Below are 15401 nucleotides of genomic sequence, written 5' to 3'. Positions count from 1 at the left end.
TTTCTTTCTTTCTTTCTTTCTTTCTTTCTTTCTTTCTTTCTTTCTTTCTCGATCTATGTTATGAAGAACGAGTAGGAATTTACCTGGTACAGAGGACAAGAGAGGGGAACCACATATGTGAAAGATGGAGATGCATGGCTGCCTGGAGAAATGAAAGAATGCTAGAATATATAGATTGAGGCATATACAGAATGCCCAAAGGGAGGTTGCTGAATTTGCTAGAGGCCAGAACACATGGGTTTTGGCAAGGCTACTTAAATGATTTCTTAAGAGCAATGAGAAAGCATTAAAGAGATTTACATGATGAGAGATTTTATTTGTTTGCTTCATATTGGTTTCAGGGGTGGTTGTGTGGATAACAGATTTCTGGACCAAGGAAAAGAAGGAGTGAGAGATACACTCAGAGTTGATTTCAGTAGTCTGTGCCCAAGAGGACAGAGGTTTGAAGCAGTTTGCAGCAGGGTAGAGATGGAAAGAAATGGATGGACTTGAAAGATAACTGGGAGGTCAAATCAACACAACTTGTGAATAATTGAATACAGATGATGAGGAAGTGGGGAAATTAAGGATAATCATCTGGGTCTGGCTTATACAAACATGAGGGTTTTTTTTTTTTCGTAAATTTAGTTGCAGTAAATAAATTTGGGGGAACTGAGATGCTAGAATGCTGAGAAAAAAGAAAAGAACTAGGAAAGAATGATAGATTCCAGACATTCATGGAGAAAGGAGTTTTAAGAGCTAGACAATGGTCAAAGAGTGAGGTGGGCAAAGCAGACTTTGCGGAGGATAAATCTCACAGCAGAACTCAGGACAGAGTGATGAGGGAAGAGGTTAGTGTGCTGGTTATCAAAACTGGATCCTCTGTAGAATCCTTTGGGGAATTTGAAAACAAACAAACGCCAATGTCCTAGCACCCAAGGATTCTGAATAAATTGAAGTCTGGGTTGGGATCCAGTCTTAAATATTTTTCTGAAAGCTCCGACAGGAATTCTAAAGTACAATTCTAGTTGAGAACACGTGGGCAAGAGGAAAGGAGGTGAGAAAGAGGCTCCTGGAATAATCCAGGTATAGAATCCCTGAGGATCACAGTGAGGTGGAATGAGCAAATTGGGAAAGATTAAACAAAGTGATATAAAAAAATGCTTTGAAAATGAATAAGCACTATGAGAATGGAAGGATGTGGTATTTTTAACATTGAAAAATAGAATTGTCATCCCCAGTTACTCCTCCAGAGTGTCAAGAACTTCTGCGAAAAGATGACAGGTATCATCTTTATCTTGAGAAGAAAGAAGACGTTGGGGTTGTCCCACCATTTCTTTTGTAATTAGAATGCAATTTGATAAATAGACATTAAAGTCCCTGCCTGAGGCATTGTATTTGTATATTGTGTTCACATCCTGACTTGAGGAATAATCAATATTTACCTCCTACCTCCCAAGTAATAGTATTGTGATTTTCTCTAAAGACATTAAGCCTTCTAAACCCAAGTCACAACATCAGATTTTAGTGATATGAAGACCAAATATCACAGAGCTCAGTTTTCAGCAGCTACTTGCTATTGGTTATGCAAAAATATGCAAAAGCCTTATGCATATTTTTGAACTTCAGCTAGACATGAGGTAAGAGAACAAACCACTTTATCAAATGTACATCAAAAGACAGATTATAGGGGCCTCTGGGTGGCTCAGTTGTTAAGCGTCTGCCTGCAGCTCAGGTCATGATCCCAGGGTCTTGGGATGGAGCCCCGTGTTGGGCTCTCTGTTCAGCGGGAAACCTGCTTCTCCCTCTCCCACTCCCCCTGCTTGTGTTCCTTCTCTAGCTTTGTCTCTCTGTGTCAAATAAATAAATAAAATCTTCAAAAAAAAAAAGGACAGATTATAGTCACCATGAAAATTTCTCTGACTCTATAACTTCTTCATACTGTGAGACACCCCCCGCAAAACACACACACTGACCTATAACCCTGATAGAGCAGTGTCACTGATGTATTTAATCAGTCTGTGTTGTTTGAAATCTAATGTTTACTTCACTAGATTGCAAGCCCCTGAATGGCAGGAATCACTTATTGTTTTAATCTCTTCCACCGTTTATCTTAGATACCCAACCATCCTCAGGATGTTAAAGAAACTGCAGCATGAGCAACACGTGTTGGACAAATAAGCCACCACTGGAGTGGGATCCAAAAGCCTGTAGCCTGGCTAGAGAGAGAAAAGATGGGACAGAGGTGCTTTAAGGGATTAGATGGGCTGATTGACTCACATCATAAAAGATTTCCAACACTAGGCTAAGAGGCTTATACTTTATCCTGGGAACAATAGGAAGTGAGAAGAGAATTGGGTCAGTTAAGTGGCATGAAGTAATAGGTGATTAAGATTAATCTTCCAGAAGCACGCAGAGTGGAGAGAAGCACTGAAACCAATTAAGAGGTAGCAAATTTAGTTCATTTTAGCTTATTGCGATTATGACAATATCCAGACTTGTTTCTAACATTACTTTTTGTTTCTGTTTGTGCCTTCTCTATTTTTATCCTCTTCTCTTGCTTAAATCACTTGAGGTTTTGTTTTGTCTTGTTTTAATTCCCTTTTTCCACTTTGACATTTTATTTAAATGGGTCCCCTTGAAATTTTGCTACAGATTTTTAAGTTAGAGTCTAAATTTAAAGAATATCTTAATCCTCAACAATTCAAAGATGATAAAATTGTCAACTCTGATTACTGTCTTCTTGATTTACATGCTATTGTTGTCCAAATGAGGGTTATTCTTTTTCTTAATCCCAAAATTACATATAATAATAATAAGTAGAAGTAGCAGTAGTATATTATATTATAAATTATAAAATATAATTAGATATGTATGTTATACTATACTATACTATAAAATTATTTTTTTATTATCGAGCACCAAAAATTGTTTGACTAGACTTACTAAATGTTTACTCTTTTATTTTCTTATCATTACTTCTTCTATCCAAAACTGGATCATTTTCTTTCTTCCCAAAGTACTTCCTCTAGGTTTTTCTCAGGGAAAGATAGATTAGTGGTAAATTCTCTTGGTTCTTGACAGTTCCTAAAAGTTAGTATTGCTGAATACACAATTTTAGGTTGACAGTTGTTTTCCATCAGTGCTTTGAAGATATTATTTCACTGTTTCTGCCTTCCATTATTGTTGCTAAGAAGGCTGCCTTCAGTGTCCCTGGCAATGTGTCTAGTCATCCTTGTATGGATAGATGCTTTGGAGCAACTAATCTGTCACATATGGCCAGACATATAAGGAGCAGGAGCTATTTTTAACCTAGGTAAGAGACGTGTGTCTGGAATAGAGCTATGGTAGTGAGAATGGAACAGAAAAAAAAAAAAAGACAAAACTCTGTAGTGCAAAAGAAATGGTGGGAATTGTGTGTATGAAAAGGACATTTTTAAATTGTATATTTCATGATCTATGTTCAAAGAGTATCTGATATGCACACAATACCAAAATATCTGGATGGTCTGCTCGATGATAATATAGGATTACTTTGTTTTCCTCTATAGAGGAAGAAAGAAAATCCAGCTTTCTGGAAACCAGTGCCATATTTTTAACTGGTTACTTACAGCCTCTGTCTATGGATGCCAAGGATTCAGAAGAATAAAGATTCCCATTGCAAAGCATGATAAATAATAGGTGCTCAATGAATGTTTGTTGAACTAAACAGATTTTAACAATTACATAAGTACGTTGCCAATACCACCCAGATTCCTTGATGAAAAACTGAGCATGTGTTAAGCCAAATGGTACTGTAATCCAAGCTTATCCATAAATAAGAAAAAACAACAAGCTGTGGAATCCTCAAGTTTACAAAATACCAGCCATCCTTGATCATTCATATATGCATTGTGCATTTCTCAATCACTAGACAATGAAGTGTATGCTATCTAGGGTTCATAATTACTGTTAACAGGCACATTGTTTTCTTGGCAGTTGCACATGGTCACTTATCCTCTTAGCAAGAAGGGATTTCTTCCATGAAATATTTTCTTTGCCATGGCTTTCTCAAATGAGCCCAGAACCCAATTCTGCTAATGGCACTGAAAGAATTTTAAATAAAAGAACAGCACCTTCCTCAGGAAACTGTGACAGAGAAGCCAGCAAATTTCTCTTTAATTTTGGAATAGCAATTTCTGCTATAATTAGATGCCCTGTTGTTGGAGGTTTGCCCTTATCCCATATTAGGAGATGGTGCTAAATACTTTTTCACAGTTAGATACATACCAGGGTACAGTAGAATGTGCAAACAATTCCTGTTGCAAACACAGAGCCCCAGAGATCAAACCCAGTCACTAGAAAAGAAGAAAAAATATTGAAAGAAGTTTCTCTGAGAAAAGTAGAAGATCAAGGTTTATGAGAAAAAAGTCACAATATTTTTGTCAGTGTTCTTTGTGGGCAAATGGAAATCAAATTAAAATTTTCTCTTATTACATTCACCTCTGATAAAGATTGTTTTATTACAGTGTTATACTTCAACTCAGTCTATAATTTTTAGGTAATGTTAAAAGCCAAATCTTTCCTCCTAAAATTCTGTAGCTTCTGGTCTTTGCACCAACTGTTTGTTTGCTTTTTCTTAACAAAGTTAGTCTGAGTACTTTGAAACCACCTAAACATCAGCCCTGAATAAATGTGTCTCAATATAAGTGCAGAGCATGATTAAATTGAATATTGAAGACTTCTAATATTATAGGTATTATTATGAAATTTATTTTAATCTTTTTTTAACTCTTGTTTCTAGGATTCCATTCCCTCAAAAAGGTCAAGTATAAGTTTTTTTTTATTATTATGTTATGTTAATCACCATACATTACATCATTAGTTTTTGATGTAGTGTTCCATGATTCATTGTTTGTGTATAACACCCAGTGCTCCATGCAGAACGTGCCCTCTTTAATACCCATCACCAGGCGAACCCATGCCCCCACCCCCCTCCCCTCTAGAACCCTCAGTTTGTTTCTTAGAGTCCATAGTCTCTCATAGTTCGTCTCCCCCTCCAATTTCCCCCTCTTCATTCTTCCCCTCCTGCTATCTTCTTCTCTCTCTTTTTTTTTTAACATATAATGTATTATTTGTTTCAGAGGTACAGGTCTGTGATTCAACAGTCTTACATAATTCACAGCGCTCACCATAGTACATACCCTCCCCAATGTCTATAAGTTTTAAAATAATTCCTATGAGTACCTTTTACTCCTGTATTCAGATTATCGATTTCATGAAACCCCTGAGACAGGATCATACGTTATAAACGTCTTTAGTGGTTGTGTGTATGCAATACCAAAACTGCCATCATTTCAGAAAAACAGAACAAACAAACAACCAAATGACAATCAAACTGGGTGTTTGAAACCTTGTGGGCAAATCAAGTAATTAATTATTTACCTTCTTTTCTCTCTCTCTCTTTTTTTTTTAGATTTTATTTAAATTCAAGTTAGTTAACATATAGTATATTATTATTTTCAGGGGTGGAATTTAATGATTCATCAGTTACATACTACACCCAGCACTATTTTCAATGTTTGATTTTTGGAGCTCTCTATCGTGATGACTACAGTAATTAGAGCCCCCTAACCACAGGAATGTCTCCCCAACAAGATGGATATATATTTCTCAAGGTGAGAATGTAAGCATACAAAAGATGAAGAGTATCCAAGGGAGTATCAGTGACTCACCTTGATTGAGCGCTAGCGCAGGTGCATACACCACGACTCCTGTGTAGAGAATCTGGTGGGGAAGCAAGAGTCAAGTGAACAGTGTGAAAAGTGACACGGAAGGGAAAGCTGCCTCAAAGTTTCCTTATTGACCTTAGAGGGGTATTTCCCTCATCATGTCACTAAACATGTCATTGGCAACCGCTCTAATCTTGAAATCATTGATTACTGTCATTAGTGTGCAAAGCATTTGATGGAGGAAGAGCATTGGACTTTTAAGACTGCTGTGAATTTTGAGACTTCATGGCCAGATATGGGGTATTTCTTTTTTTTTTAAAGATTTTATTTATTTATTTGAGAGAGAGAATGAGAGAGAGAGAGCATGAGAGGGGGGAAGGTCAGAGGGAGAAGCAGACTCCCCGCTGAGCAGGGAGCCCAATGCGGGACTCGATCCCAAGACTCCAGGATCATGACCTGAGCCGAAGGCAGTTGCTTAACCAACTGAGACACCCAGGCGCCCAATATGGGGTATTTCTGAAGGAAACAAAGATAGGCTTCAAGGTAAGGTTTTGGTTCAACCTTTCTCTACCCACCCCCCGCCGCCATGCATATGTCACAATGACTCAACCTCATCTCAGCACGCCGCTGAAATACGGATTTTCAAATGGAGACAGTACAGCGCAGGGTAAGACGAACGCGGGTGATCTACTTCATGAGTACATCTTTGGACTCCCAGGGTTGCAGCCACTATGGTGCAGTCTCATTTTTATTTTAAATGGGATTTCACCATTTAGAGATTCCTGTGAGGGTTTTAGGAGGCAAAAGTGTAGGAGCAGGTCAGGGAGCACTGCTTTCCTCCTTTTCTCTCTCTTAAATCCTTCAGTGAGTGAGTGGGAGTTTTGATTAAGAAAGAGAAGAAGGTTATTTTCCAGCAGAAAGTACATTGTGAGTTGCAGGAAGCATATCAACAGTGTGCCACAGGCGACCCTGGGGGACAGCATGAAGGCATCCAGAGCTAGGGAGCAGGAGAGGAATCCCAAAGGGGAGATGGGAGTATTGTCTTAAAATGACTTTCAACAAAATGGGCATTTCTGGTTCAATGCAGTTAACTAGTGAAAACCAGTTACTGAACCATTTCATATCCAAAGCAATGTGTTTTTAATGCTATTTTTTTCCTTTGTGGTTTATAATATACATTTGTTTTTTATTTATTATTTGGATGAATATACAGGGTCTGTACAATGTGGGTAACTTTCAATGTAATCACACATCCCGAAAGTGCCATCCTTGGAAGAAAGTGCTAGGCCTGTCCCTTGGTTGCATTCATTGCCACCCTCCCCCCCGAGTAAACAAACCCATATCTTGTCACCCCACACTTTCCACATCTGTAGCAGCCCTTCCCCCTTACCGTCTGCACAATATAGATGACAGTGGCCGCATAGCGCACTGGTTTATTGAATCGTAGTTGTAAGTACTAGAAAGAACAGAGAGAAGGACAAGCAAAGAGTCAGTGAGTTATTTACATAAGAGCTGCTAAGAAGGTTCTTTTTTCTTGTATTCCTTTATGTTTAGTGCTTTGGATTTATAATATGATTTTATGCTCTATATACTTGAGAGAACCAGAAAAATATGGATTGTTTGAAGTCAAAGAAATATCAGAGCTCTATTAAAGCTCAATTCTTGCTTAAGGTTCTCATGATAGAGAAAATAAATGCTTTTTATTTTTAAATTTTTATTGTTTGAATGAAAATCCAGATCCTCTAGCTTTCTACCCAGGGATCTTCCTACTGACTATACTGAAGCCACTGTTTCCTTTTATATCCCATTCCCCCCAGTTTAGCCCAGACTTACATTCCCTCTTTCCCAGGTGACTCCCTCTAATTCCAATCCTTGCCCATCCATTCCATCAACCACACATCTGCCACATTGGTTCTCCTAGAGCAAGGCTCTAATCATGTTGCTCTTTTTCTTAAAATCTTCAATGACTCTCTATCATTGACAAAGTCCACACTTGATATTCTCTACTGTCTGATCTATATTCTTCCTAAGTCACACCACTAGCCCTCCCATTATTAATTCTCCACATAAAATTACTGTGTGTTTTTCAATCAACATGCTTTGTACTTCTCAGACTTTTGTTTTCTTTGCCCTGCTCAACCCTTACCCTGAGAAAATAACTATCTTATTCGTAGACCCTCCTTCTTCAGACGATAGATTTAGTACACTGTGAGTTAGGAGATAGTCCAGGGGGTGTGTGACTGAGGGCACCAGATATAAGGAAAATATTCTTAAAGAGGTAAAGAAGTCAGTGAGGAGTCAAGTCTCAGATGTCGTAGGATGGAAAATGATGCAAAACTTTTGCAGTTAGGACAGCTTAGGTTCAAATGAGACACCTTTGGAGAGATTCATTTAATGCACTAAACAATGGCTTTCTTTTCTAAAATTGGTGCTAATAAGGCTCCAGTGACATAGTATATGATAATGCCAAGTACAAGCACAAGAATGTAGTGGGATCTTAGTGACTGTAATAGTCACTGTGAGTGCAATGCCTGAGCTTACTGGCACTCACTATTCCAGTACAAGCTGATGGCTTCTAAATGCACCTGTGATCATTTGCTTAGGGGCTTTATTTCAGCCCTTGCATGGGGCGGACTAGAAGCGCCTGGGGGTGTTATCATTGGCTGAAAGCCAGTGACCAAAGGGAGTTAGACAAAAAATATTCAGACTTCTTTGCCGGTCAGGAAGGACAACCCTGAGACATGATCTATGTCTTCCAGAGGTCCCCAGTGAGACTGAACATCAATTGCTCACAGTAGTAATCTGTTCAAAAACACACTTTTTATTGGCTTCATTTCCTTCCATATTTTAATTGCCACTTACCTACCAATGTTAAATGAAATACTTCCCCCAAAATGACTTGCATTCAAATCCTTGTCTCAGGGTTTGCTTCTGGGGGAACACAACTTAAACCAAATATAATGTAAGTGATGACTTTAAAAATGCTTGTGTAAAAAGTTGTGTCCTGCTGATGGGAACTTTTTTTCCCCATGACATAAAAGAACTCAAGACAGCCTGCTGGAGGATGAGGCCAGGTGTGATATAAATAAGTTGTCTCATCTCAGTTCCTCTAGACCTACCAGCCACTAGCTAATGCATTAGCTGATGGCAGTCATATACAAGGCCACTGTGAGACCAGGAGGAGAACCTCTTTACTGGACCCTACTGAGCCCACACCAAATTGCTGACCCATAGAATTTTGAGCAAATAAAATTGCTGTTCTAAGAAATTTTGGGGGGGCGGGGAGGGTGATATGTTACACAACAATACATAAGTAATATAAAAATTGATACCAGGAGTGGCAAAATGTTGTAACAAAGCCCCCGAATAATCTGGTATTGGCTTTGGGGCTGGGTGGCACCTGAGGTTTGGGAAAGCAAAGGGGAAATTATTCCCCAAAAATGGAAAGATAATGAGGTAACTGCTATAGGAATCTTCACAAAGTCAAGGGTTTTTAACATCTCAATTTAGTTCCACTAAATTCAGCCAATTCAGTCCAACTGGAGAGGCAGTACTGAGAAAAAGATATGTGAAAAAAAATAAAAGAAGTGGATCAGAAGTAAGACTCCCTGAATTTTAGTTTGAGCTTTGCCGCTAGCTCACTGTGACCTAAGCCTTTGGTTTCTCATCCATGAAACAAGAGAGACAATTCCAACTGTGTAATAATCCACCTGAAAGAATGTATTTACCCAGCCTTTCAATTACCCCCTCCCTCACTCAATGGTCCTCTTGCGTATGTATTTATCTATCACTACAGTCAGGAGTAAAAATGGAAGTTCAACCACAGAGTCGCATGCTTCATGCCTGCGTTTGAAAAAATTGCACAGATATCATTTCCCATCATTGTATTTGATTATTTTCAAAACCCCAGGCCTGATAGAGCCACATTCTTTTCCATCTTGGTGAATAGTAAGTCCACCTTTCATGTTGGTTCAAACTCAAATAACATGGATCCATTCTTTACTCCTCTCTTTCTCTCACTCCCCACATCTACTTCATACAAGAATCCTGGTGCCCACGTCCCACTCTCAAAATAGAGCCACTTGCATCATCTCTTCTGTAGCTACTGTAATACCATCAGCTCTTGTCTGGGCTACAGCAGGAGCCTCCTAACTAGACCCCCTGCTACAGCAGTCAAAACCCTAGACTCATTGCCAACATCCAGCTAGAGCAACACTCAAGATGCAAATCACATCATGTCACTCCTCTGCCCAAACACTGTCATGACCCACCTCATGGAGAGTAGAAGTCAATCCTTACAATGTCCTAAAGGCTTTATAACATTGGCTCAAACCTTCTCAGACCCTGAATATCCATCTTAAATAAAACATTTTGTAGCATCATTTACTGTGCTGAAATAATATTCGATAATGACATCTTATGCACATCTAATTTCTGAAAGCTTAAATTACTACAACACCACAAATATAATTTAAAGGAGAAATAAAAGGAAAGAAACGTACCCCCCACAGTATGTCATCTGTAATGTTTAGAAACCACCATAAAAGATGATATTTAAAAACAGTAGCCTGTGCATTATTATAATGAAAAAATTTGGATTAAAGAGAACTAAGTAAATCAGAAGCTGTTTAGTTTAAGAAGTCCAAGAAAATGAGAAAGCAGGCAGACACCAGCCTATAAACGAGTGCTAAGGGTGAATAAGAACAGACTAGATTTATTAGTGTGTGCTGTGAGAAAGAAGGCAATAACTAATGACAAACCATCCAAGTGGAGATTATGAAGCTGTATGACACTGCAAATGAGCTGAGCCTAATCTATAACGTGAGGGGAAGAACGATCCTTCATGCTTTGACATGGGACAGGCTAGTGATAAATTTGTGCAGATGGCGCATCTTGGTCTTGAAATCCCACTGTATATCAAAGCATTTAAATCAGTTGGCTATGTTAGTCACCATACAATACATCATTAGTTTTTGATGTAGTGATCCACGATTCACTGATTTCATATAACATAACATAATTAAATTAAATTAAATTCACACATCCCTTCTGCCACATTCTATTGGTCAAAGCAAGTCACAAGGCCATCCCAGATTCAAGGGGTAGGAAAATAAACTCCACTTCTTTCAGTCCTTAGTACTTTAAAAGACCCTGGAATGAACATCTAGGAATGGGTAATAGGGAATGGAGGATGAATAAAGAAACATAATACATTCAAGCTTCTCTATAGAGCTCAAGTAGTATAAATGTGGGGACAGTAACCACACCACCACCAATAATAATAAATAATAATATAAAACTCTTATGTGGCATTTACCATTTGTCAGGTTCTGTTAAAAGTATTTGCATGTAATACCTCAGTTACTCCTCACAGACATCCGGTGAGACGATTGCTTTTTTTTTTTTTTTTTTTTTTAAAGATTTTATTTATTTATTTGAGAGAGAGAGAATGAGAGAGAGAGAGCATGAGGGGGGGAGGGTCAGAGGGAGAAGCAGACTCCCCGCTGAGCAGGGAGCCCGATGCGGGACTCGATCCCGGGACTCCAGGATCATGACCTGAGCCGAAGGCAGTCGCTTAACCAACTGAGCCACCCAGGCGCCCGAGACGATTGCTTTTATTATCACTATTCCACGTATGTGGAAATCAGGCACAGAGAAGTTAAGCAATTTTCCCAGTCATGCCACTGATGGGTGGCCATGTTGGCATTTAAAGCCAAATAGTCAGGAGGTCATGCTTTTAATCCTTGTGCCTTCTGCCAATTCTTATAAAGCAAAAGGAAATCCCCAAATCGCCTCTTAAGTACTTTACACAATCTGAAGTCCTTATTATTAGGGTACTAAAAATTAAAAAATATGTAGAGGGCAACAAACTTTATAAATTAAATTCAATGAAACCCTTACATTTCCTATAACTGTATTAACTTAATAATTAAAAGGCAGTCTCAAATCTCCTCAGTTACATATTTGCAATTGGTTTAATGCAGTAACTGAACCGCTTTACTAAAACCAGTTACAACGAACTGGGTATTGAATAGCACATCTGGAATAGATTGCTCAGTAAATGTTTCAATAACTTCAAGACAATGTTTTTATTCCATTTTAATTTGGGGGAAATAGACTAATTTATAGTGTGTGTGTATAACTTATTTTAAAAAGTTAACATTATTGGGTACCTGGGTGGCTCAGGTGGTTAAGCGGCTGCCTTCGGCTCAGGTCATGATCCCAGGGTCCTGGGATCAAGCTCATGTGTTGGGCTCCCTGCTTAGCATGGAGTCTTCTTCTCCCTCTCCCTTTGCCCCACCCCCCAGCTCATGCTCTCTCTCTCAAATAAATAAATAAAATCTTTAAAAAAAAAAGTTAACATTCTTATGTAGCAAAGTACTACTAATTTCTATTTGCAGTAGGTTTTGAACATGAGGGCATTAACTAAACTCCAGTAGTGCCCCCCACTTATTTTGACAACCAAATTACCCTATAAATATTCAAAGCCCCCTGTGTCTGACACCACACCCACTGGAACTGCTACTCCATCGAGTGGGGCCCCCCACCTCTTTGATATCATCTCTTGCCTTTCTCCCCTTGGTCACTCTTCTCCAAGCACACTGATTTCTTTGCCGTCCTTCAAACATGCTAATCACATTCCCCTTTTAGGGCCTTCGCATCTGTGGTTAGTTTAGCTTGGGATGTTCTTCCCTCCTATGGTGCAATTGCTTGCTTTATCCGGGCCCCCAATTAAATGCCCAATTATCCCTGAAGTCTCACCTAACCACCCCATATGAATTGTTGGCATTCTCCACCTGAAGCAGAACTACATTCTACCTTATCTTATTTACTTTTTCTCTATTGCATTTAGTAGGGCAGGATAGCATTGTGATTCAGCATGCCATCTCCAAAGTTAGACAGCTCAGGTTTGAAAAACGGCCACTTGTTAGCTGTGTGACATTGGGCAAGTTACTTGACTCTATGTGCCTCATGTTTCTAGTCTGTTAAATGGGGATGATAATAATAGAGCCTATCGAAGAAGGTGATTTGAAGGTCAAATGATTTAATCATGTGAAGTAGCTAGAGCAGTATTCAGCACAAAGTCAAAGAGCAAACACTTTTCTGTTACGATTGTCTTACATGGTATGTTTCTCGATCACCTTCTCTGCTATAAAGTAAGTTCCATGACAGCAGGGGTTTGGTTTAATACTTTATCTTCAGGGTCTAGAGTGTTCCCAGAACATAGAAGATGCTTAATGAGTATCGAATGGATTATGGAATTAGTTGTAAAAATGATTTTCCACATTTGGGTAGTTTATTTTTTTTTAATAATTTAAAAAGCTCTTTTACACTTAACTAAACTTCCACAAAAGAAGGGAGGTATTATTTTCTGCATCGAAACCTGAGCTGATAAATGCTTAGTAACTTGTACAAAGTCATCCTATTATTAAGCAGTGGACTTTGAAATCGAACTCCCATTTTCTGACTCTTCTCTTTCTCTCTCTGTCTTCCTCGCTCTAGCAGTTACTGATGCAATTCTTTTTAAAATGCCAGCAATGCATCTGGGAGTCTAACCTTAATAGCTGAATGGAAAAACCTAGGATATATTTATGTTTTCAGAAGTACACTAATGAGCAGCGAGGATATGTGCATATATATTGTAGGACTAACCATAAATTGAGCCGTTTCCCCTTGAATTATGTCCCAGACAGTAGCTGTTGCATTACCTAATTCCAGTCACCTACTTTTGGTAGGGAGGGGAGTTTGACGTTGGATATTTGATTATGATTATCTGCAGAATCACAAGTTTTAAAACCTTCTTTAAAGTGTTCCTTTGCCGAAGTGGCTTTTGAAGTCCAGAGTAATCCTTTATAATCATTTAGTTTACAGAATTAAAAAAAAAAAAAAAGAGGTCTGTTAAGAGTCCTCTGCTGTGACTTGGTAGGGATGGTGTTGGATAAGGAAAATAAATACCTTTCTCATAGAAACTGATTTATGATCATGCTTAAATATTGGACATGCAAATTCAGTTTTTAACCTGCTATTTTTCTTGAGAAGTATTGCAAAATCATGCCTCATTTTGTTTTCATCAACATAAACTCCATATATGTATCATTTAGCAATCCCCCCCATTAAAATGTTTTCTAATTTTTTAAAAACATTACCATTTCTCCACTGATAGGAATAACCAATATTAAAGTACTCAGCTCTAGTATGTGATGGAAAGGGATAAAGACGAAATGGGTTCTCAGTAGGTCTTATCTACTATACAATCATGACTAAGCCATTTATCTCAGTCTCAGTTTTCTTATCTGGAAAATGATAATATTTACAGTGTATGTTCTGCTTGCTTTTCAGAAGACTGATGTGAATAATACAAATATTAACTTCCGCTCTCTTTCATTGAGACTCTCTTACAAGTCAGACAATGCATTAGGGGTTTACAAATAGGTTCTCATTTAATCATTGAGATACGCTTGTGGGATTAGCTCCATATTTTCATTCTACAGATAGAAAAACTGTTCTGTGTGTCCAAAGATAAGCTTTTCCCAATAACAACGAAATGTGGTTTTTTGGGGTTTTTTTTAAGATTTTATTTATTTATTTGACAGAGAGAGACACAGCGAGAGAGGGAACACAAGCAGGGGGAGTGGGAGAGGGAGAAGCAGGCTTCCCGCGGAGCAGGGAACCCGATGTGGGGCTCAATCCCAGGACCCTGGGGTCATGAACTGAGCCGAAGGCAGATGCTTAACGACTGAGCCACCCAGGCGCCCAGAACGAAATGTGTTTTTACCATGAAGCGTCATCATCCCGAAAATAAATGTGCTTCTCAACTAGCCCGTGTTATTAAGACAAAGTATATTATTAGAGAGAGGGGGAAAAAATGTCCAAGTGGAGAGAAAATAGCAACTTTTTCCAAAGTGAAGAAAAAGAGAAGAGTTGTCTTACCTCGTAAGTGCTGGTGATGCCGGATCTGTAGAACACGGGGACAAAGAGTTCTGACGTGAGGATGATGACAAGTGCATACGCGATAAAGAAGAGCACGAAGGATGCCCCAAAGCGGTACACCTCAGAGGGGGCCCCCAGGACAGTGACAGCTGACATGAAGCTGGCTGTGAGAGACAACGCTACAGGGCCAAAGCTCATTTGCCTTCCCCCGACCAGGAACTCCCTTGAAGTTGCCTTTTTCCTCTCCTTAATAGCAAAGAACACCCCAATTCCAGAGGAAATGACAAAGAGGGCTGCAAATACAACATAATCCCAAACTGTGAAGCTCTTCGCCTCCATGCTGGGAAGTATGGCACCAGAAAGTTGCTTTCAACCAGATCTCAGGGAGAAGTTGTTTCCAAAAGCAAAGCTCAGGGCAGTAGATGTTTTGCCAAGAGAAGAGACTGTGATTTTGGGAAGAGAATGATGACCACAGGCACTTCAGTGGATCTTCAGACACCAAGTTGTACTCGGGGAAGACCTCAGAAGTTGACGACAAAGAAGAATCTGGTAGTGGTATTGGTACCAACAGATGAGAACTTGAAATCTGACCCGGCCAGGACCTGTCTGTTCCCCTACTAAAGCATGTGCCAGAGAAGGAATTCAGATGTGTTCTGAAATTAATAACCATGGGGGTGGAATGGACTTGCCAGATAACATGCTCTTTTATCTTCTAGATTTTTTTGATTTAAGGTTAAACATTACTGAGGAAAAAATGGAAGTGATACAAGTTGACCATCT

At 39.0% G+C, this 15401-nt stretch overlaps 1 protein-coding gene across 1 annotated transcript in view; it reads right to left on the bottom strand.

The window, feature by feature from the left end:
• SLC5A12 (solute carrier family 5 member 12) overlaps positions 1–14960 on the bottom strand; it is a 46074-nt gene extending 31114 nt beyond the window's left edge. The window contains exons 1-4 of the mRNA XM_021685875.1: positions 14622–14960; positions 7081–7146; positions 5694–5745; positions 4249–4316 (exon numbers count right to left, since the gene is read on the bottom strand). Of these exons, the coding sequence (XP_021541550.1) occupies positions 4249–4316; positions 5694–5745; positions 7081–7146; positions 14622–14960 (525 nt within the window). The remainder of the gene's footprint in view (positions 1–4248; positions 4317–5693; positions 5746–7080; positions 7147–14621) is intronic.
• Between the last annotated feature and the right edge of the window lie 441 nt (positions 14961–15401).

Source organism: Neomonachus schauinslandi, chromosome 11 (assembly GCF_002201575.2).
Source record: "Neomonachus schauinslandi chromosome 11, ASM220157v2, whole genome shotgun sequence".
Taxonomy (NCBI): Eukaryota; Metazoa; Chordata; class Mammalia; order Carnivora; family Phocidae; genus Neomonachus; species Neomonachus schauinslandi.
Note: the sequence above shows the minus strand (reverse complement) of the source record. Positions and strands in the feature narration are given on the sequence as shown.